The 21543-nt window shown below is 47.0% G+C and overlaps 1 protein-coding gene across 2 annotated transcripts in view; it reads right to left on the bottom strand.

The window, feature by feature from the left end:
* Ccdc93 (coiled-coil domain containing 93) overlaps positions 1-21543 on the bottom strand; it is a 77579-nt gene that overhangs the window by 30925 nt on the left and 25111 nt on the right. For both annotated transcript variants that reach the window (XR_004946193.1, XM_036202264.1), the window contains exons 8-12: positions 17392-17428; positions 16968-17060; positions 16681-16731; positions 15580-15666; positions 642-758 (exon numbers count right to left, since the gene is read on the bottom strand). Coding sequence is in view for 1 of the 2 variants with exons in the window: in XM_036202264.1 (XP_036058157.1) it covers positions 642-758; positions 15580-15666; positions 16681-16731; positions 16968-17060; positions 17392-17428 (385 nt within the window). In the remaining variant the exon portion in view is untranslated. The remainder of the gene's footprint in view (positions 1-641; positions 759-15579; positions 15667-16680; positions 16732-16967; positions 17061-17391; positions 17429-21543) is intronic.

The following is a 21543-nucleotide window of genomic DNA, read 5'->3' as shown; positions in this document are numbered from 1 at the left end:
TGTGATGGATATTGCACTTACTGCAGGTCTCCATTACACCTTAGGGTCCTTGCAGGCAGGGCCCTCACCTGGTCTTCATTCACCCCTATAGCTTAGCTGACACTTAGCACACACAGCACTATGCATTTATGAAGAAACACCATTCTGGTCCTGTATATTTACGCACGCACACACGCATGCACGCACGCCTGAAGACTGAAGACTGGATCCATGGAATCCATGTGAAAAGCTAGGTGAGTGGCAGCTTGCCTCCAATTCCAGTGCTTAGGAGGCAGAGACAAGGGATATCCCTGGCCACTTAGCTAGCTAGACAAGTCAAACTGGTTGAGAGGCTTCGCCTCAGTAAACTAGGTGGACAGTGATTAAGGAAGGCACCCAACAACAGCCTTTGGCTCCTACATGCCCATCAGGCACACGTATGCACACTTGCACACAAGTACCCCCACATACCTGCACACATCATCCACCTACACTTTGCTTACAAAAACTCATGCAGCTAGCCTGGACTGAAGGCTGCAGCATGCCTGCACTAGAGCCCCCTTTGACCAGTGCACCACGAGGCTCTTCATTCATTCATCTTCCCGACTTCTCCCCTCTTGGAAGAAGTTTCTTTAGCCGAGTGCAATTATAAAAACGCTCACCTCTTGCAGCTGTTTGGTCTTCTGCAGGATCTGCTTATTCAAGGAAATGACCTTCCGCTGATGCAGCTGGGAGGTTCCTAATTTTTCTGGACTTTCTTCAGCAGACAGCTCAGATTGCTGTGGGAAAACCCAAAGCAGTGAATGAACTCAGCTCTTTTCAGGTTGTCCAGCCCTACTCAGTAAGCAAGGCAGTTCTGGGCAGCCAGTCTCTCCCAGCCAGGGTACCTACAATGTCTTGCTCAGAACCAAACTCTAGGGAGAGTCTGAAATGATGACTAAGGCCCTGGTCAGCAGAGTCTGCTTTGGAGCAGGGGCAAACGTGGGCATAGACTGCCCAGCTAAGGCTATGCTGAAATCATCAAGGCAACAGGGCCTGTGGGGGTTCATAGTGGGGTATTCAGGAGGTCTTAGCGGTTTCTTTGAGACCATCTGGAATCATCGAGAGTTACAGACTGAAGATGGCGAGATGGCTAAGTGGGTAAAAGCACTTGCCACCACACCTGATGGGTTTGATCCCCAGAACTTTGGCAGGAGACTCCCATAGGTACAGGCTGTCCTCTAATCCCTACACGAGTGCAGTGGTAAATGTTTAAACACACACACACACACACACACACACACGTCATAAAAAATGAGAAGAGCTATAAACTGATTCACTTTCATTAAAATTTTATAAATACACAGCTGCACACTTTAGTCATCTCCGAGCGTGCATAATAAGCAGTAAGTCCACCTGCTCCCCGCTCCACAGACCACTTTCTCAACTATCTCCTACTTCTGTTCTTCTTTCTTAAAAGAAGACAGGGCCAAGAAGGAGAAAGGGCCAAGAGAGATAGTAAGCCTCTGAAAATGGGCAAGTGAGGAGGGGGATGGAGAAGGCCAAACAGACCCAGGGACTGTAAGAACTGGAGGCAGGCAGAGGAGAGGTTTCTGGGTAGGGTCACAGGGTAAATGACTGACATCTTCTAGAAGAGGTGATGACGATTACTAAGGAATGATGCTAAGATGAAGCAAGGGCTGGAGAGACGGCTTGGTGGCAAAGGTGCTTGCCACCAATCCCCAGGCCCTGCACAGGGGAGGAAGAGAACCCAAAAGTTGTCCTCTGACTGACACGGATGCTCCCACTCCACCACCCCTGCCAGCCCCACAGATAAATAAATGTAATTTTTTTTTTTTAAAGGAAGGAAACAACTTGGTCTAGAAAGCTAATAGAAACTTTTGTCCTAATAAGCCTGGTAGGGAGTGGAGGAACCTGGAGAGATGGCTCAGCCATCAGGAGTTCTTAACGGTTACTGCACAGGACCGTGGTTCAGGTCTTATCACCTAGATGGTGGCTCACAACTGTTTATAATGCCTGTTCCAGGGGATTTGATGCCCTCTTCTGGCCTCCATGGTTACCAGGCACATACAACATGTGATATCGATACATACGTGTGTGTGTGTGTGTGTGTGTGTGTGTGTGTGTGTGTGTGTGTGTGTGTAGGCAAACTCACTCATCAATCTTTTTTAAAAAGGAACCTTGGGGGAAGTCCTGGGGAGAAGAAACAGAAGGGTTTACCTTGATGTAATAGCAATCATGACAATAGACGGCTTCACTGAAGGGTCAAATGCCCAAGCTAATCATGTATTTCCAGCCTAAATGTAGCAAACCTGTTGGGTAACTTACGTCCCAGCGTGTTTCATCAGTGCTCATGGGAAGTCTGGAAAGTGCCGCGCTGGGAACAAGAGACGGCAAGGGAAGAGAATCTGCACAGGCATCAGCACAACTTATCCAGGCTAGAGCTCTCCCTGGACAAGTCACACCGCTGTTGACAGACCACGGAGGGTTTTGTTGATTTGTTTTGCTGTTTAGTGATTTTGGAATTTGGGGACAGTGGGCTGGGCACGGGTGCAGGGAGGAGCCAGCAGTAACATTCTGTATACTGTGGGCTGTCAGACCAGAAAGGAAACAGAAAACCCTTGGGACTAGAGAGACAGCTCAGCAGTTAAGAGTGGTCACTGTTTTCCTAGAGGACCAGAGTTCAGTTTCCATCACACAGCTGTGTCCGGCAGCCCACAACCACCATTCACTCTACTGCAGAAGATCTGATGGCTCTATCCTCCAAGAGCACCTGTATGTACGTGTGTGTACATGCACACTCACACACAATTATAAAAGAAAAAAAGGAAAACTAAACATTAGATATCACAACCCAGGACTTCAGAAAACGCCCACTATCATGCCCCTGTGTGACAGTCAACTGTCAACCTGACAGCTCTGGAACTACCTACGAGGCAAGTCTCCAAGGCACACTGTGAGGGACGATGTTGACTGGTAAATGGGGTAATAAGACTCACAGTAAAGTAGGAGGCACCATCACTTGGGCTGGTCTTAGACTATAGAAAAGGGAAAAGCCAGCAGAGCCCAAACATCCCTCTGCTGGCTCTGTTGATCGACTCTCCTGTCATCATGATAGACCGCATCCTTGAATTGTGGGCCAGAACAAACCTCTTCCCCCTTGAATTGCTTTTGTCTAAGGGTAGCTTATTGGTAACAGAGTAAGAATGAAGACTGGTTAGATTTCTGGAAACTGAGTTAACTTTTTAAGATTAATTTTTTATGCATTGAGGTACAACCCTTATCCCAAGGAAGGATAAACTCTTGCTGAAAACTACTTGAGGACAGAAGAAAAAGGGCATGCTGGGGATGTCTTTCTGTATGCTGTGAATGTGTGTTGCTCTGATTGGTTGATAAATAAAACGATGATTGGTTAATTTAAGTGTAAGAGCTAGTCAACAGTTAGCCTGAGCTAATGCCTGAGCAGTATTAATTAATAAAAGCCTCTGTGTGTTTACTTGGGTCCACGTGGCCACAGGAGCTAGGCAGAACCAGGAAAACTTTGGCTACAAGTGCAGGCAGGAAGGAGGGAAGACCTCCCTTTTCAAATCTCTTCAAAGTCAGAGTTACTACGAACTCACTGTAACTTACTTACTTTGACTGGCTCATCCTCAATGGTAGTATTAATTTGGACCTGTGTGTAGCTTGCACTTCATTTCCAAATGAGATTTTAATATACAACCTAGTACCTGACCCTGACCTCCAAGGCACCACAGGCATAGCTTGAGAACATTTCATGTTACTATTAGAATTAGGTAATATTCTGTGTTGCTTGCAATCATTCATTTCCCAATCACAGGCCTCCCCTGTACAGCACAGCTCTATGTTTGCCCAGGCTGCCCTAGAACTGGCTTTGCAGCAGAGGATGACCTCCTGCTTCCGCCTCTCAAACGCTGGGGTTATAGGAGTGTACTCCCATGCTTGGTATATCCTGGAGATCAAGCACAAGCTTTATTCATGCCTGGCAAGCATTCCATCAGCTGAGCTACCCCTCTCACTTTCCTTCCCTCTCTTCCTCCTTCTCTTGTGTATGTGTTTGTGTGTGTGCAAGCACACGTGTGTGTATGTGTAACACGAAGTCTTACTCTCTAACCCAGTCCATCTTTGGAACATTATGTAGCCCAACTTGATTACAACTGGAATTAAGTAAAACCGAAGTAGCTGGGCACAATTGCTTTTTCTTGATGGTATCTTTTGGGGCCACACCTTCTGGTGGCAATCTATACAAAGGACATAGACGAAGAAGGCTTTTGCTTGCTTGTCCTCCCTCTTGCTGGCAAGTTAACCTATCTTGTTGCTGAGGCATCCATTCACTGGTATTAGAGCCCACTTTTGGGTGATTCTGATGTATGCTGAAGAATAGCTGAGACATCCAGCCCAGTGGACTGAACAATATTGGATTCTTCAACTTTCCATTGGAAGATAGCCGTTGTTGGACTAGCCAGATCACAGCCTGTAAGCCACTCTAGAGAACACACACACACACACACACACACACACACACACACACACTCTCTCTCTCTCTCTCTCTCTCTCTCTCTCTCTCTCTCTCTCTCTCTCTCTCTCTCTTCCCAGCTGGACAGCTACATAAAGCATCCTGTCTAGACTCAAAGACTAGTATAGTGGACCTGCACATACATGTATTTGTCATTTTACTTACAGAAATGTATCAACATGGATCTGGTCCTCAGAATCCTAAGTCAATCAATATGAATTAAACCTTTATAAACGAAGATTTAAGAAACTGCAGGGGCTAGATCTCCCTCTCTCCCCTCTCCCTCTCATTTTTTTTCCTCTAGAGAACCTGGACTCTTGGTAACAATTGCTAATCTATCTACCCAGTGACTGGAGTGCAACAATTGACCCACTCTGTGGAAAGGAAAGATCTCTCTCCAATTCACTCTCTCACTGAAAATCATATATAGAGAAAATGCATGCATACAGGAAGAACCCTAAAGTCTTTTAAAAACCTCATTATATCTTTATTAGAATGTGCTCCAAGAAACAAGGGCTTTCAAAATCTGTGAGTGAAGAGTAAAAATACACATTCTATGGACTGATATTCTCTCTCTCTCTCTTTCATGTTTGTGTGGATATGTGCACCTGTGCATGAGGGTCATATGCATGTGTGTACATGAATGTATATAGAAGTCAGGGGTTGGTTTGGGGAATCTCCAATCATTCTCCACTTTGTCTTTGGAGACAGGGTCTCTCACTGAACTTGAAGGTCCCTGATTCAGCTAGGTGGGTTGGCCGGTAGCCCCAGAGATCTTCCAGTCTCCATCTTCCCATGATGGGATTATGGATGTGTACAGCCACATCACACTTTTTAAATGGATGGTGGAATCTGAACTCGGGTCCTCATGTTTGCATGGTAAGCACCTTTCCCACTGAGCCATCTCTCTAGCCCTTGAAGTTTCTTACATTTCCACTTATAAAGTATTAATTCATATGAATTAACTCCATGTTGATACATGTCTCTAGTCTAGGTAAAATGACAAATCATGTATGTGCAGGTCCACTACACAAGCCTTTGCGTCTAGACATGTGCTTCAGGAAGCTGTTTATTCGGCTGGGAAGCTTTGAGACGAAATAGTTTATTCTGGGGCTACAGTGAAGATAGGTCTTAGCTAGCCAACCGAAGTCTGACTGCTTTTCAGGCATACTTTCCATTGAACAATCTAAAATTTTTATTTCTTCCAAATTATCTCCCTAACAGCCAGGAAAACCCAGACTGAGGGCAGATACAGACAGGTCTTTGGGACAGCCCAGCCCATCTGATGTTGGCCGACGGGCAGGTACAGCAGGAGAGCAGGTGATGAGGACAAAGATGCACTTTTAACAGGAGTCCAAAGTTGGTCAGCTGGAGAAGACAGAACGGGGCTTTACACCCAACCCTCCACGGGAAAAAGTTTAAATCCCAGGCATTGTAACAGTCTATTTACAAAATACAACATCTGTCAAAAAAGGCCAGCCACTGACAAACACACCCTCATGTCCACTGAGGAGCAAGGGTTGATGTGCGGATCTCATTTTGTTCAACAATTGCAGATTAAGGACGTGCCTGAAACACCCCAGTGTGGATTAAGAGACTCTGCTGGAGAACTCATGTTTTCTAATGTGACAGATAGAAATGATACCCGTTCTTAGGGGAGATGGCTCTAAATGTCACTTGATGGCATTAGTCTCGTTTAAAATGGTAAATACCCAAGAGAAATAAGAAACGATTACTATACCTAAGAAGATATCCTTTCAGAATTGAATGAGCCCTGCAGGTTACCTATGTATTAACCTCCATGCCTGTTTTCTCTTTTTTCCCAGGACGCTGTGCAGGCCAGGGAAGCACTCTACCCCCGAGCTGCGTCCCCAGCTCTAACTTCCTTCTAGTTCAGGAACTCCCCTCTTTAGTCCTTCTTCCTGTCACAGTACAGTCTCGGAGATGAGAAAGGAGGGCCCTGACACCCACCTCACATGGGATCTAAGTTCTCCACAGTGATCTAAGGAACTACCATTTCCGGCATCTTGCAAGCCTCCAGCTGAAATCAAGCAAACAGATGACAAAGCACAGCTCAGTTCCCCTCCTGACACAAAGCTACAGGCAAGGAAGAACACTGTGGAATTCTGGGAGGCCAAAATGTAAGTGAATGTGGTAATCTAGAAGGCACATGCCTCACTGAAGGTGGCTTACTTCCCTGAGGGTATGTTTCCAGAACCTTGTAATGTCTAGCTTTTACAGTTGATTAATAAAGGCCCCACAAGATCCTTGGATTGGTATCAGAGGAAAAGGTATGCGATGAAATACTATAAAGACAGGACCAGCTTCATGGAGTTCTGCCATCTAAACCACAATGCTCCCTGCCTGCCTACACAACTGCCAGCCAGGAGCCATGTGCGGTGGTGCATGCCTGTAATTTCAGCACTTGAGAGAAGGAGGCAGGAAGATCAGGAGTTCAAACCATCCTCAAACAGAGTTGAAGCCAGCCTATGCTCCATGAGACCCCGTCTCAAAACACAAAACCACACAGAAAACACCTGCCAGTCAGGACCCTAAAATGGATCAGTGCTGAGGTATCCCCCTCAGCAAAACTAGATCATTCCTGGAAGAACAGAGCTGCAACCCTCAGCCTCCAAGAATTTCCACAGAAAACTTTCAGTAAAATATGATGAATCCACAGTCATAACTCACAAGCAGGCTGGAGAGATGGCTGAGTGGGTAAAGGCGCCTGTCACCAAGCCTGACAACCTGAATTCAATCAATCCCTGGGACCCACAGAGGGCGAGGACAGAACAGACTCCGGCAAGCTGTCCTGCTGATCTCCATGTGAGTGTGTATGGCCATGTGTGTTCACTATGATGTGTACACCCACCCCGACATGTAAATGTAATTTAAAAACTCCTCACAAGCACTCTGAGAGGTCAGAGCACCCAAGCCAGCAGGACAGACAAGAGAACCAGGCCTGGCCTGTTTACACTGAAACACACACACACACACACACACACGTACTGACAGTTCAATGTATGCAGGAGCACCTACAATTCTATAAGATGTCAGTATGTCAGTTACCTTCTGAGGTGCTCTCATGGAATATGACCATCCACTCTCCCTGGTCTACATTCGGCTTCTTTTTAACCCTCTGTGTGTGTGTGTGTGTGTGTGTGTGTGTGTGTGTGTGTGTGTGTGTGTGTATGGGTGGACATGTATGCACGTGTGTGGAGGCCACAGATCAACTTTGAGTATTATTCAGGAGCTGTTCACTCTTTTTTCTTTGAGACAGGGTCTCTCATTGGAACCTGGAGCTTATTGATTGGGGTGACTGGCCAGTGAGCCCCAGAGATCCTCCAGTCTCTCTTCTCTAGTGTTGCAATTACAAATGTGCCCACCATAACCATCTTTTTATGTGGACTCAGGTTCTTATGTTTGTGTGACTAAACCATTTCCAAAGGCCCCTAAGTTGTCTTTATAACTGTTTTGAGCTTTTATACATAACCTAAAAACAGTGGCCAAGTAGCAAAACCAGGGCAGTTAAATAACATGAAGACAGGAGCCACAAGTCGGCAGATAAAGTATTAACTTTTTCTCCAGGCTCCATCCTATCAGATTTAGTACATAAATGCCCTGAGGGCCTCTGGGTGCTAGGCACCATGTGCTAACTTAATGACAGCAGCCTGTTCCTGTGGGAAATCACCATCCCCAGCCTATAGAGTCACTGCCAACCACAGAGTCCCAACTTGGATACAACCAATGGCCTGAGGGGAGAATAAATGACCCGAGCCTGTCAAACAGAGATGACTAGCTCAGGATTTAATACACAGACATGAGGAGAGATGGTATGACTAAGACAGTCTGGCCAGGCTCCGAGGCAAAGGCCTTGAGAAAGAAAGTGGCAAGCACGGGCAAAGGGCCATGACAAGCGCTGAGTCGCCAGGACCCCCAGAAGGGAGCTGGGCAACACACACGGCATGCTCCAACAGCAGAGTTGCTGTTACTCACTCTGGCCAGGCACGTGATTGACAGAACTGAAGAGGTGTTCTTTTCCAATTGGTTCACACTGCCATGTGAACTGGGCAAAGTGCTGAACGTAAGTGACTGTTGAGTGCACAGCTTAAACGGGACATCTCCACCACTCCCTCTGAGGGCATGGAAGACAAGCAGACAGGAATGGGAGGAACAGAGAAGCTGAGGATGGTAAGGGGTGCTGTGAATCAGTCTACTAGACACGATGTGGCTACCATACTGATGAACTCATAGATGGCTGTGGCCACTTGCACGAGAGCCTCATAAGATCAAGCCAGTCAACTTGCCATGCGGGGTCGGGAAGGAGTTCATGCGGCGTCATCTGGCGACCCAGGGAGCGCTCGGCAGTTGATGGTTGCTGGGGAAGGGACAGTCACTTTCTTCAACTGTGCGGCCACTGGAAAGTTCTGCCCATGCAACAGTAAATAGTCCTTCCTCACCTATGCATATCCAAGTAGCCTTAGTTAAACTCAGGAGGGACACAGACAAACACACACACTAGCAAAACACAAAAGATGAAAGAAAATAGGAGGATTTGTTGGGAAGAAGGGTTCAGTGGAGGAGCGGGGAGAGGGTAGTTGGGGGAAAATGAGCAAGATACATTATATGCATGTATGATATTGTCAAAAATCTAAGTATAATGTATTTTATGAAAATATAAAAAATCATCGTGTGTGTGTGTGTGTGTGTGTGTGTGTGTGTGCATGTGCGTGCGTGCGTGCGTATGTGTGTGTGTGTGTGTGTGTGTGTGTATGTGTGTGTGTGTGTGTGCGTGTGTGTTTCATGTCTACAAACCTGTGCTGAGCTGCTATAGCAACCACATCCTCTAGAGGAAGGGTTCCTTCCTTTGTATTTGTGTGTGTATCCTTGGACCAGCCCCAGGCCTAATTATCTGCTGAGACAAAGGTGCTCTCAAGACAGAGGTGAGGTTCTGACCAGCTGCCAGAGCACAGTCCTCAGAACCAAAAGGTCAGGAGTGGTGGGCATTCCAAGACCAATTAGGAAAAGAATGCCTTCTATAAATAAGGCTCCTGAGGACCTAAAACACATGTCCCCATGGCAACGAGATGAGGAGGGTGGCAGCACCCGGCTGCAATTTATTTCAAAACTGTTGCTATTTTGTGTGTGCATGTGTACACATGTATGGGGATCAGAAGACAACCTGTGGGGGCCAGTTTTCTCCTTCCACCATGATTACCAGACTTGGTGGCAAGTGCCTTTATTGGATAAGCCATCTTTTTGGCACTGAGATGCTACACTTTACAAAGAGCTATGTGTGAATGTCATAATATGTTCTGTAGTGACAGGGAAAATCACTGGAAACCCCAAAGAAACTTCTATAGCTTCCATGGGCCAACAAGATGGCTCAGTGGTAAAACACCCTTGCTGTACAAGCCCAACGACCTGTGTTTGATCCCCATAACCCAGTTAAAGGTAGAAAAAGAAGACCAACTCCACAAAGTTGTCCTCTGGCTTTACATACAGAACATGCACATGTACCCCCTCCCCACTCATATACACACACGCACACACACACACACACACACACACACACACACACACACACTCACCCACAAATAATAGTAATAAATAATAATAATAATAATAATAATAATAATAATAATAATAATAAAGAAACCTCAGTGCCCAGCAGCCTTGCTGAGGTGCTGTGTGAGCTGCAGGCTGTACCAGGCTCCCTTACTCCTGCGGTCCATTGCTAGCACACTCATCCCTTTCGAACACAGCACCCAAGGCGGCTAGTGGAATGGTAAGCTTGCCTGAGGAGGCCTATGGTCAGTCAGTGCAGGCTCAGGAGGCAGAGCTATGGATGCCACACACAGTTCCACTTCTCCCCAGTGACCTTCCAGACGGCTAAATAGACAGGTTCTAAAGCAGTGGCACTCAACCTGTGGGTCGCCACCCCTTTGGCAAACCTCTATCTCTAAAAACATTTATGTGACGATTCATAACAGTGGCAAAGTTACAGTCATAAAGAAGCCATAAGTATGGTGATATTTTATTTGTATTGAAATGTGATTTTATTTGTATGTTAATAAAGTTGCCTTGGGGTCAGAGCAAGCCATAGCAGAAACTGGGCGGTGGTGGCACACGCCTTTAATCCCAGCACTTGGGAGCCAGAGGTAGGCGGATCTCTGTGAGTTCAAGGATACAGCCAGCAGGGCAGACACACGCCTTTAATCTCAATACCAACCATAGAAGACCTGGAGCTCTGTACAGACAAGCAGTGATGAGGAGGTCATGTGGTTGGGTTTACAACCAATGAGAAGGCAGAACAGAATGTCTATAAAAAGACAGGACACAGGAAGTAGGCCTCTTGCGGAGAGAAAAGACAGCAGCAGCATTGAAGGGTAAGGTTTTCAGCTCTCAGCTATTGCTCTGACCTCTTGGCTATTAATTCTGTATTTGGCTCTGTGTTTCTTATTTAACAAGACGGTTACATCTACACATGAGAGTAATTTTATGGTTGGGGGTCAGCACAGCATGAGGAACTTCATTAAGGGTTACAACACTGGGGCATGGAGAGCACTGCTCTGCAGGCAGGTGATCCTGCATCTGAACCAGGGATGCACGAGAGCGGCACAGGAATGCAGAGAGGCCTGAGCCTCTGGAACCTACACTTCCTTCATCCACAAAAATGGATATAATGTTATATATTTATTTACCCAGCACCAACACTGCAGTATTCAGTGAGATGTCCAGTTAACAGAATGTGGTCCACACTGCCACCAACAGACAGGTACAAGTAAGTGTGAAGACGGAGGGAGGCCACAAGCAAGAAGACAGCTTGGAAGAATCAGATCATCTTGGGCCAGAGAGATGCTCATGGAGTAAAGGCACTTGCCATCATGCCTGACATGAGTTCAATCCTAGGACCCACATGGTGGGAGGAGAGAACCAAGTCCAGAGAGCTGCCTTTGATCTCCACAAGTAAGCCATGGTATGCACACCCCCCCTCTTCCCTAAGCTTACACAAGCACACAAGTTAATAAGGTGTAAAAAGAGAAAGAATTAAATGATCTTTTAGAGTTGAAAAAAAATATTTTGGATGCTTGGGAGATGGTTTAGCACTCCTACAGGTCGAATCAGAATTTTCAGGAAGCAAATGGACCAGCAAGCCTGTACAAGCCAGTACAGAGCAAAACAAGAGAGACTAACTTCAAACAATGTAGAAGGTAATGACCTGAGGTTGTCATTTGACCTCTATGTACGTGCTGTGCACACATGTGCACACATGTGCACACACACACACACACACACACACACACACACACACACACAAGGAAAGTTGTGAATTAACAGTTTACAAACTACCTGCAAGAGAGGGCAGGGAGATTGTGTTTCTAGAAGAAGGGTCTACCTACACAGTCAGACCTACAGGATTCTCCAGGACCCCATCAGGATCTCACAGTGATGTCAGCTAAGGCTGACTTAGCTGGCTGAGCGCCAGGGTATCAAGATGGCAGGTGGTGGGTTAGTGGCAGCATTAGGGCTGCCCCTTCCTGCTCTTCCAAGGACCTTCCATGCCCTGGCCTGGCTTCTATCTTTTCCCTGATTTCTAAACAGGCTTCTGGGGTTAGTAGATTCAGAGCGGTTTTGGACAGTCAAGCTGTTATGGTATCTGCAAATTATAGTTAACAGATTATTTTCTGTAAGACAGGACTGATGTACTGGGAAAGCTAGACATCAACACTAAAAGGCTCAGTGATGCCTTCTGGAACATTCTGAGAGTACTGGGTGCTGGAACTAGGGAGATGAGACTACCAAGCCCAGAGCCTCTGGATGCTCATGAATCACACCCACAAAGGCTTTGTCACACCTCTCACCCTGCTGCCTCATACGGACTACATTAAATTGAGTTACACATCTCACAGACAGCTTTGAAACACATGGATCACTTGTCATAGTGTGCTGTCAGGAACCTGTGAACCTTACAACTGAAAGATGAGTCTGTCATTTATTTATTTATGTATTTCCCCTTCATTTTTATATCCCAAAGCCCAGCACCTTTCAGGCACTTGCTCCAGGCAGGCTCTTCAATTTATTCCTTGTTCACAAAAATCTTTTTTACACTTTACCCGTGCCCCCCAAAGCAGTTTGGTCCTTTCTCCTCACTAAAGGAAAGTACACGCAGATCCCCATCCAGCCTGGGCTTTACTCAAGGGGCACTAATGGGGTCTCCCTGGAGCACTTTGCCCTCATCCCTAGCCACAGCAGCATTACTCCTGAAATAACCAACAGCAGCAACCCCCATCAGAGAGGAAACACCAGAGCCCAGTGTCAAGCCAACCCACGGTGCTGAGACAAGGAGAGGGTGTGAGCTGTGTTTGCCGGCCCTTCCTTGTAGCATCCAACACAGAGCAAGGTTCCGCAGACTCAGACTCTTCCCCAAGCCACTCAACACAGACTCAGACCCTAGGACGACGAGGAGCCCTTCCCCTCCCTCCCTTTCTTCTCTCCTGTTCCCTTTCTAGCCTCCCCTCCCCTCCCCTGCCTTCTCCCCTTCCTTCCTTAAATGGTCTCACTTGAGGGCTAGCCTCACGCTTCCCATGCTCCTGATATCTCCTGTGCACCACAACGCCCGCCGGGTGTGCTACATCCTCTTAACCAGCTGCTATGCAGCTCTGCAGAGGTGTGGCCTTCCCCCCACTAGCCGCATAAACCCAAGACATTTCACCACAACTGGGGCCACCTTGAAGGCGACCAGGCTTTGGCCGGAGACACTGACAGAACACCAAGAGGAAACCACACAGCAACCGCATGATGGAACCTGAACCAAACTGAAGTCTAACAAAAGAAAGGTCAGCTTGGATTTTACATTAGAAAACACAAAGCAGAGTAAAGCTTAAGTGTGTCACGGTGAACAACGACATCATTTGACAAATAGTATTAAGGTAAGGAGATACAAACGGAAAAACCAGGACAGACCTATACACCAGAATCAATGAAATCCAGTTAAAGTATTAATTACAAGGAGAGATTAGTTGAGGGCCAGTGAGCTGGCTCAGGAGGTAAAGATATCTGCAGCCAAGCTTGACAACCTGAGTCCAATTCCTGGGACTCACAGAGTGGGAGGAGAGGACCAACTTCTCACAAGCAATTTTCAACCTCTGGCCTCCACATGCATGTCCCACACTAACAAACATGCACACACACAGAGACACATACAGATACACACATATATACACACAGACACATAAACATACCCATACACACACACATAATACTTAGACACAGACACACACAGAATGGAAACATATCTAGTTTCCCTCCCTGTTAGAAAGCTGATAAGGCTCATTACCGGCAATCTAGGACTGCGAGAGATCCACAGCCTTGCACTCAGGAGAGTGGCTGACAAGATTCCAGGGCAGGTGACTTACATTCCTCTTTGCACAACTATGTACTGCAATCTTTGAGCTTACTGAACCTTTACAGTAAGCAGAATCTTTCCTGACTCAGTCTCTGATGATCGAGAACCTCTGGAGTTCTTGAGAGTTAGATAAGAAAATCCACATTCAGAAGCATACATGGGGATGATGGGAAAAACAAGACACCCCACCCTAGACATGCTATCTAGTCACTGTCCTGCTCTGAAACGCCATTGCTTAGAGATCACCCCTCAGGTGCTAGGGGAGATGGCTTCCCCAGACACACAGTGACCTTCACAATCACCACAGAAGGTTTAAGTGCAGAGGACAGAGTGGAACTATGCTGTTCTCAAGGTCCTGAGACAAGAAGATCAGAACTAGCTGCTCCAGCAGACATGACACTCGGAGCAGAGCTGAGGGAAAAACACAGAGACAAGACCCTTCTGACCGTCAGTTCTAACTGCAAACTAGACACAGCCTAGACTCACCTCAGAAGGGAGTCTCAGAGAAACTGTCTAGATTAGCTTGGCCTGTGGGCATGACTGTGAGGGAATTTTTAGGTGTGTTAATTGAATGGGCAAAATAGGCAGGCAGCATTTCACGGGCTGGGCCCTGGGCAGGAGGACAAGGAGTGAGCGAGCTGAACACGCATGCGCACAGTAGGTGACTGCTGTCTGCTCCTGACTGCGGTTGTGACCAGCTGCTTCACACCCCTCCCGACGCGACCTCCTCGCAATGTGGACTGTAACCCCCAACTAGGAGCCAATGAGCACTGTAACCCCCAACTAGGAGCCAATGAGCCTTTTCTCCTGGGAGTTGCTCTTGTGGGGTATTTTATCACAGCAACAGGAAATGAAACAATGGAGTCAGCCTTACAAATCAGATCTCACAGGCCATGGCTCAGCCACACCAGACTCAGTTACGTGCAAAGTGACTTAATGGGGATGGCCTGTGGCTCCATGGGTAAAGGTCAGATCTCCTGGGTTCCATCCTGGAACCCACATCAAGGTAGGGGAAATCTATGCCACAAAGTTGTCCTCTGGCCCAGACATGTATGCTGTGATCATCTGCCTCCCCATACCAACACAATAATAATAAATGAGAATGAAAACCACTTAAAATGGTTCATCACTGTATCTCTAAAATATTTAAGGTCCTTCTGCCTCTTCTTAGAACAGAAAAAAAAAGGAACATTGAAATACGACCGAGGCTTCTGTTCATTTTACACACTTTTTAATAAAGTTGAGCAAAAACTTTTGCCTTGGGCTTGGGTGAGTTATAGAGTTTATCTCCTAAATGGCAAAAAGCACCATTCCTCAGCCCATTTGCCAAACCAAGCCTGTGTTATAAGCTGCCTGACAGGAAGGAACAGATGACTGCCTGGTCTGCAGATGGCGACATATTAGATGTGGCCTGCTATTTCAAGACATCTTTCCCCTTAATATCTATAGAAAAAATGGGCCCCTCAGAGCAAAATGCATTTAGCTCATAGGCAAACGCAGACGCCTGTGCATGGTCAAGCCTGTGTTGGCGCTTCTGACAAAGGTGGCTGATGAATTCCAACTAGACTCCATGGTTACACAGGGAAGGAGCTAGAACGCGGGATGGCAACGCTATGGGTGTGACCTGAGGCCCAGGCTCCAGGAGGCAGCAACCTACCTTCCCCGCGTACTCAGACACAATCTGCTTGATCTCAGCAGAGCAGAGACCCACGATCTGGCCCACGGAGCTGGCGGTGAGGCGGCTCTGAAATCAAATGAGGCGTATTCTCAGGGACACTTGCCCGCCAGAGGACTGAATAAGATTACAAAACACACAGCATGGCCCCAGGAAAGTGACTTGGCTTTGACCACTGACTCATCCACAAGACTTAGGAACAAAGTCAGAGCCACCCCTCTATCTCCTGAGTCACTCAGTAGCTATGCTAGCTTCCGCTTACTTAGGTCTTGAGTACCCTTGCCAACTTCCTCTCAGGTCCTGGGTATCCTTCCTAACTGCCCCAGGCCTTGGGTACCCCTGCTAACTTCCTCTCAGGCCCTAGGTATCCCTCCTAACTGCCCCAGGCCTTGGGTACCCCTGCTAACTTCCTCTCAGGCCCTAGGTATCCCTCCTAACTGCCTCAGGCCTTGGGTACCCCCTGATAACTTCCCCTCAGGCCCTGGGTATCCGTCTTAACTGCCCCAGGCCTTGAGTACCCCTGCTAACTTCCTCTCGGGCCCTGGTCACTTGGGACTAGCTTCCCTTCAGGTCTAGCTTCTCCATCCTCATGCCCAGCCCTGGAATTCACACACGAGCCATAGAAAAGGATCCATAGGTTCTAAAGTATCTCTTTATTCCCACAGGTGTTTCCTGGTCTTCAAAGAGACACTTTCATCGAAAGATATAGCTAATCCTTCAGGAAGGCCCTGAGCTGTGAGAGGGCTCACTGGCAACTTGGGTTTCAGAAGAAGATGGGTTCCCATGGTTACAGAAGCAGGGCTGACCCTTGTTCTTCCTTAGAGGCTGGTAAGCCGCCCCTGAAGGGATATATCATCCCAACAGGTTCCTTAAACTCTCCCTCTTAGAAGGCCCTGGACAATGCTAGGCATTATAAAAAAAATCTTCCTGCAAATGAAGCAGGGCTCAGGGCTTCTGAAGACAGAGGGCTCTGAAGATGGTGTTTCCCTGCCCCAGGCCTCTGGAACAGAGCGGGGGGGGGGGGGGGGGGGCGTCCCCACCTCTGTGTTTCCTCTACACCCCCACCCCCCCCCCAGCACTCACCTCCTCATTGGCCATGACAGTCATCTTGGTCATCAGGGATTGAATACGTTGCTGAAAGAAGAAGAGGACAGTGGTGAGACCACGTAAGTGCCTGCCCAGGTTTCTGCGGAGAAACCTCTGAGCTGCTGCTGATTTAATGTGGGTTAGCGGTGAACCTCACCACATGTCACTAAAGGGAACTGTGAGGGGTGGAAGGGCGGCTTGAGAGCAAGAGCTGTGAATGGGAGCTAAATCTCCCCTCAAGTGACCCAAACTGGAACCTCGGAGGGCCACCGCAGGGCCCGCACCTCCTCAGCTGCTTGAAGCTCATCTTCCTCGTGAGCGTCTGTCTTCTCTGTGGTCGACAGCCCTGCAGCAAGCGTTGCTTTCTTGTCCTCCGCCTAGATGGGAAGATGAGGAAACATGAGCACCGGAGCTGGAGACTCAGCAGAGGTAAGACAAGCCTGCAGAGAGGTAGCCTGTGATCGAAAACGTATCTGGGGCCCATCCGAAAGAGATCGGATAATCTCAGGGCTTCAGGTCAAGTTCCAGCCTCCAGAGCAGGCTGGGCAGGTATGGGCTGGTGAGGCCTGCTGCTCTGGGATGCTTCTGTTGGCGGGTACATTCCCAGGGCCCCTGCCTGCCCGGAGCCTGGGCCTGATGAGCAGTACCCCCGCTACACAGCCCACACCGGCTGCCACCCCCCCACCTCCCGCTCCAGGTCTTCCTTACCTTCTCTGTTTTGCTCTGGCGACTAAATCCATATCTCCTGTAAGTCATGAGAAAGAGTTTAATTACTATCCAAAAATCACGATAAATTCCAACAAGTGTATTTTTGACACACATATGTATACAGAGGCCTGGTAAGCAACATCGGACGTCTCCTCCCTCAGTCACTTTCCATCTTTTTCTGAGGCAGGATCTGTCAATGAACTTGGAGCTGGCCAACTGAGCTCGAATGGCTAGCTGGTGAGACCCTGGGCTCTCATGACTCTGCCAGCCCAGCACTGGGGTTACAGGCACATACCCTCACAGATGGCTTTCACATGGGTACCAGGGACTGAGTTCAGGCCCTCGTGGCTTATATGGCAAGCATTTTACCCACTGAGCCATCTCTCCAGGGTTTGGTTGGATTCTTCTATGAAAAGCACTATTTAGTGCTGGGAGAAAATATTTCAAATGCTGTACCCAGAAACATAATCTTCCAGATCTGATGTGGCCAGTGATGTTACCTGCTGTACCAATGCTGTAAAAAGGGAATGCTAAGACAGTAAGTTCAGAGCATCCTTCAAGAGCACTCATTGCTCTTTGAATTGGGAACTGCATCTCAGAACCACACTGCAAGCTAACAACCTTAAAACATCTGTGTAAACAATGTATTGCCATCTGAAGTTCATTTTGTTGCAAATTTTTAAACTCTTTGGAGCTTTCAGCTTTATTAACTAAAATAAAAGTTATTCTCCCAAAAAAACAATATATTTCCTAAGGCCGAATCAGACTCCAATATTACTTTAATGACTTCCAGTCATGCTGTGTTTTATTTTCAAACACAACCCAAACACAATGTCAGTAATATGCCCTCACTTCACGAAACCTTAAAATTAGGTGTGCAGATGCATCTCAGCTTAAATTAGTTTATTTTTTGGCTTAAAACAAACAAAAATTATGCTTTCTATTATTTAAAGCAAATACAACAATATAGAAAAAGACTCACCAAAAACAAAAGGCATAAAGCAAACACCTAGCCTCACAGATTTTAGTTTGGAAAGAAATAAAGTTGCACGCAAGCATTAAGACAAAACAAATTAAGGTTTTGCTCTGTCCCTGCTTAGGACTCGCCTGGCCTGTGAGATCAGTGTGCTGCCCTCACTGTCCAGTGTCTGCGGCCCTCACTGTCCAGGGTCTGCGGCCCTCACTGTCCAGTGTCTGCGGCCCTCACTGTCCAGGGTCTGGGCCCTCACTGTCCAGAGTCTGGGCCCTCACGGTCCAGGGTCTGCAGCTTCTCCTCTCACTGTCTAGGGTCTGTGGTCTCCCCCCTCACTGGTCCAGGGTCTTCGGCCTCACCTCTCTTCCTCTTCTATCATTTCTGTCCCATCTCCCTTTAGCAAGATGCAGGTCTCCTAGGCAGCCTCCCACCGCTTCCTCACATCTTCCTTCCTCCTCCCAGGCCCTGCTCAGCCTCATATAAGCACCTCTTGCTCCATCTACTGCCTGCACAAAAAATTACACAGTCTGACCAGTTCTCTCCCTTCACCTGCTCTCTGCTCTAAAATATGTCTGCAAAGCTTCCATGTGCACAGTACATGCCCAGAGCCAAGACCTGTTCATCTAGGCCTACACATGCCCCCACTATGGCCGCTATGGCCAATCACCTGAGCACAAGTCAGCAGTCTTATCCTGGAGGATGCTGCTGCTTTTACAGTTTGAAGTTCTAACATTTGTTAAATGAAAAAACACAAATGCAAGAAAAATGCAGAAAGATGTCATAGCATTGCCTAACTTTGCAATAGGATCACACAGAATTGGAAAAGGTCAAAAAGGCCATTACTGGGCAGTGGGCCAAAGTATGGCAGATTTAATCTAAGGCTGAACTTTGGGGTCTACACACCACCTATAAAGGACATTATGGCAATCTCTGCAGCCCAATCAGAATTGCCAAGTTAACTGGAAAAAGCTACTTCAGACTTTAAAAAGGCAGACGGACTACAACTTCAGGGTGGTGGAGGGCTGGAATGTTTTGGGGCTAGCCTTAACCCTCCTATAGTCATCCACTGCCACCTCTAAACTGATACAAACTTTTCAAATGTCTTTAGCGTCCACTAACTCAGCAGCTAAGAATGTCACCATATAGCATCCCTGCCCCACTACACACATCTCCTTGGTTTGTTTAAAAAAAAAAATGCCTTTTGTTCTGTAGAGTTTCAGGAAACTTTCCATGTAGAAATACGCTATTCTGGGCATCCTGAATCCATGTTCCTGGGCCTTGGTAACTTATATTTGATTCAAGGATAAACTACTTTAAAAACAAAACAAAGAACAAAACAAAACAAAACAAAACAAAACAAACACCTAATTTTTCACCAACCATAAGGCTAAGTCACTAGGTAACATCCATAGCTTATAGCTATGAGTTCTCCAAGTGTCTATAATCCCTGTGCCTACCTAATGTTTCCACCAACATACACACACACACACACACACACACACACACACACACACACACATATATTATATATGTATGTATATAATGTACCTTGACTTATGACTTTCTTTTATTACTATAAAAGCTTCATGAGACGTCTTTCATAGTGGAACAGGGAATTTGGGGTAACTTAAATCTGTGATTCAAACCATGGTCACTCACATTTGGCTCTTAAAAAACACCAAACTTAAACTCCCTGTGAGGTAACTGCTGGTTTTTCATGTCAACAACCAAATCTGGGTGACTCAATTCTATGGCTCAGCCTCTGGAAGCTCCTGTCTACCCATACAGACAGGCTACATCAGAGTTTCATTACATTCCTTTATTACTTGTAAAAGAGAGGGAGGGAGAGTGTGTCTGTGTGTGCGCGCATGCGCGTGTGTCCATCTCACTTTGAAGACAGGCTCCTCCATTGGCCCGACCCCCACTAGATTAGGCTGGCTGCAGTCAGCCCCGGGGATGTTTCTGCCTTTGCCCTTCTAGCCCTGAAACAACAAGGGATGTTACCATGTGCAGCTTTTTACTGTGGGTTCTGGAGATGGAACTGGAGTCCTCAAGATGGTAGAGAGAGCACTGTACCGAATGAGCCGTCTCTCCAGGCCTTCGCTCATCATTTTTAACAAGGGGCCATGCATTTTTATTGTGTACAGTCCCTGTCCCCTCTCAAAATTATGTCCCTAGTCTGAATGGCCTCTGGATTGGAGAGCATTCCATTCTCAGCAGTAAATGATGAGTTGGGAGGATGGCCATCACACAGGGCTTGGACCAGAATGAACTCAGCAGCTTTGGAAACACACTAGCTTCAACTTGGGAAAGAAAGAGACTTGACCTCAGAATATCACCTCAAAACAAACAAGTAAACAAAGCCAAATAATTACACACCATGAGAGGCAGGTGAGATGGCTCAGTGTAAAGGTGCTTGTCATCAAGCCTGAAGACCCAAGTTCAATTCTTAGAACCCACATAAAAGTGGAAGGAGAGAACTGATTCCTGTAAGTTGTCTGACCTACAAACACATACGAGGGCGCACACAGACAAATAATAATAAATAATAATAATAATAACAACAACAACAACAACAACAACTGTCTTTCCTTGAAAAGCTAGAATAGTTAAGCCTAATTTCTTCTGGTTTATCACTGTTTCCCAGAGGAAGGCACCGTGAGACAGCCAGGGAGATGCCAGTGACAAAGAGTTAGTGTCACACACACACACACACAACAAGGGCAGGGACACTCTCCTCACACGAAGGCAGGAAGCACAAGGTACATACTCACATCAAGGGATTGGTCACCCTGGTAGAGAATGGAGGACACAGGGAAGGTTAACATCCAGTGTTGAGAAAAGCATTCAAAGAGAAGCCTGTCCTTGCATGTTTTTAAGGACACAACACTTTTAAGAAGTAGTGAAGCTTACTACTACGATTTCATTTTTCTAGTCAGAGCAATCTGTGCCCCAAATCAACGCCTAGTGTAGGGCCCGGTGAGATGGGCACAGGTGCTCTGTGAACTGTGTTTCAAAGGAGGGCCAGGAAATGCACTCCAGGCCTGGCCTCCCAACCACCAATTCCCCAAGGAGGTCAGAGCCCATGAGCAGCAACACCCACATTTCCAGAGAACTATCAAGGTTGTGCATAGAACACAAACTCTGACCCGGAAGCCATAACTGCAATCCGGCAGAAG

The sequence above is a fragment of the Onychomys torridus genome, chromosome 11 (genome assembly GCF_903995425.1).
Source record: "Onychomys torridus chromosome 11, mOncTor1.1, whole genome shotgun sequence".
NCBI lineage: Eukaryota > Metazoa > Chordata > Mammalia > Rodentia > Cricetidae > Onychomys > Onychomys torridus.
The sequence above is the reverse complement of the archived record's forward strand: the minus strand, read 5'-3'. Positions and strand labels throughout refer to the sequence as shown.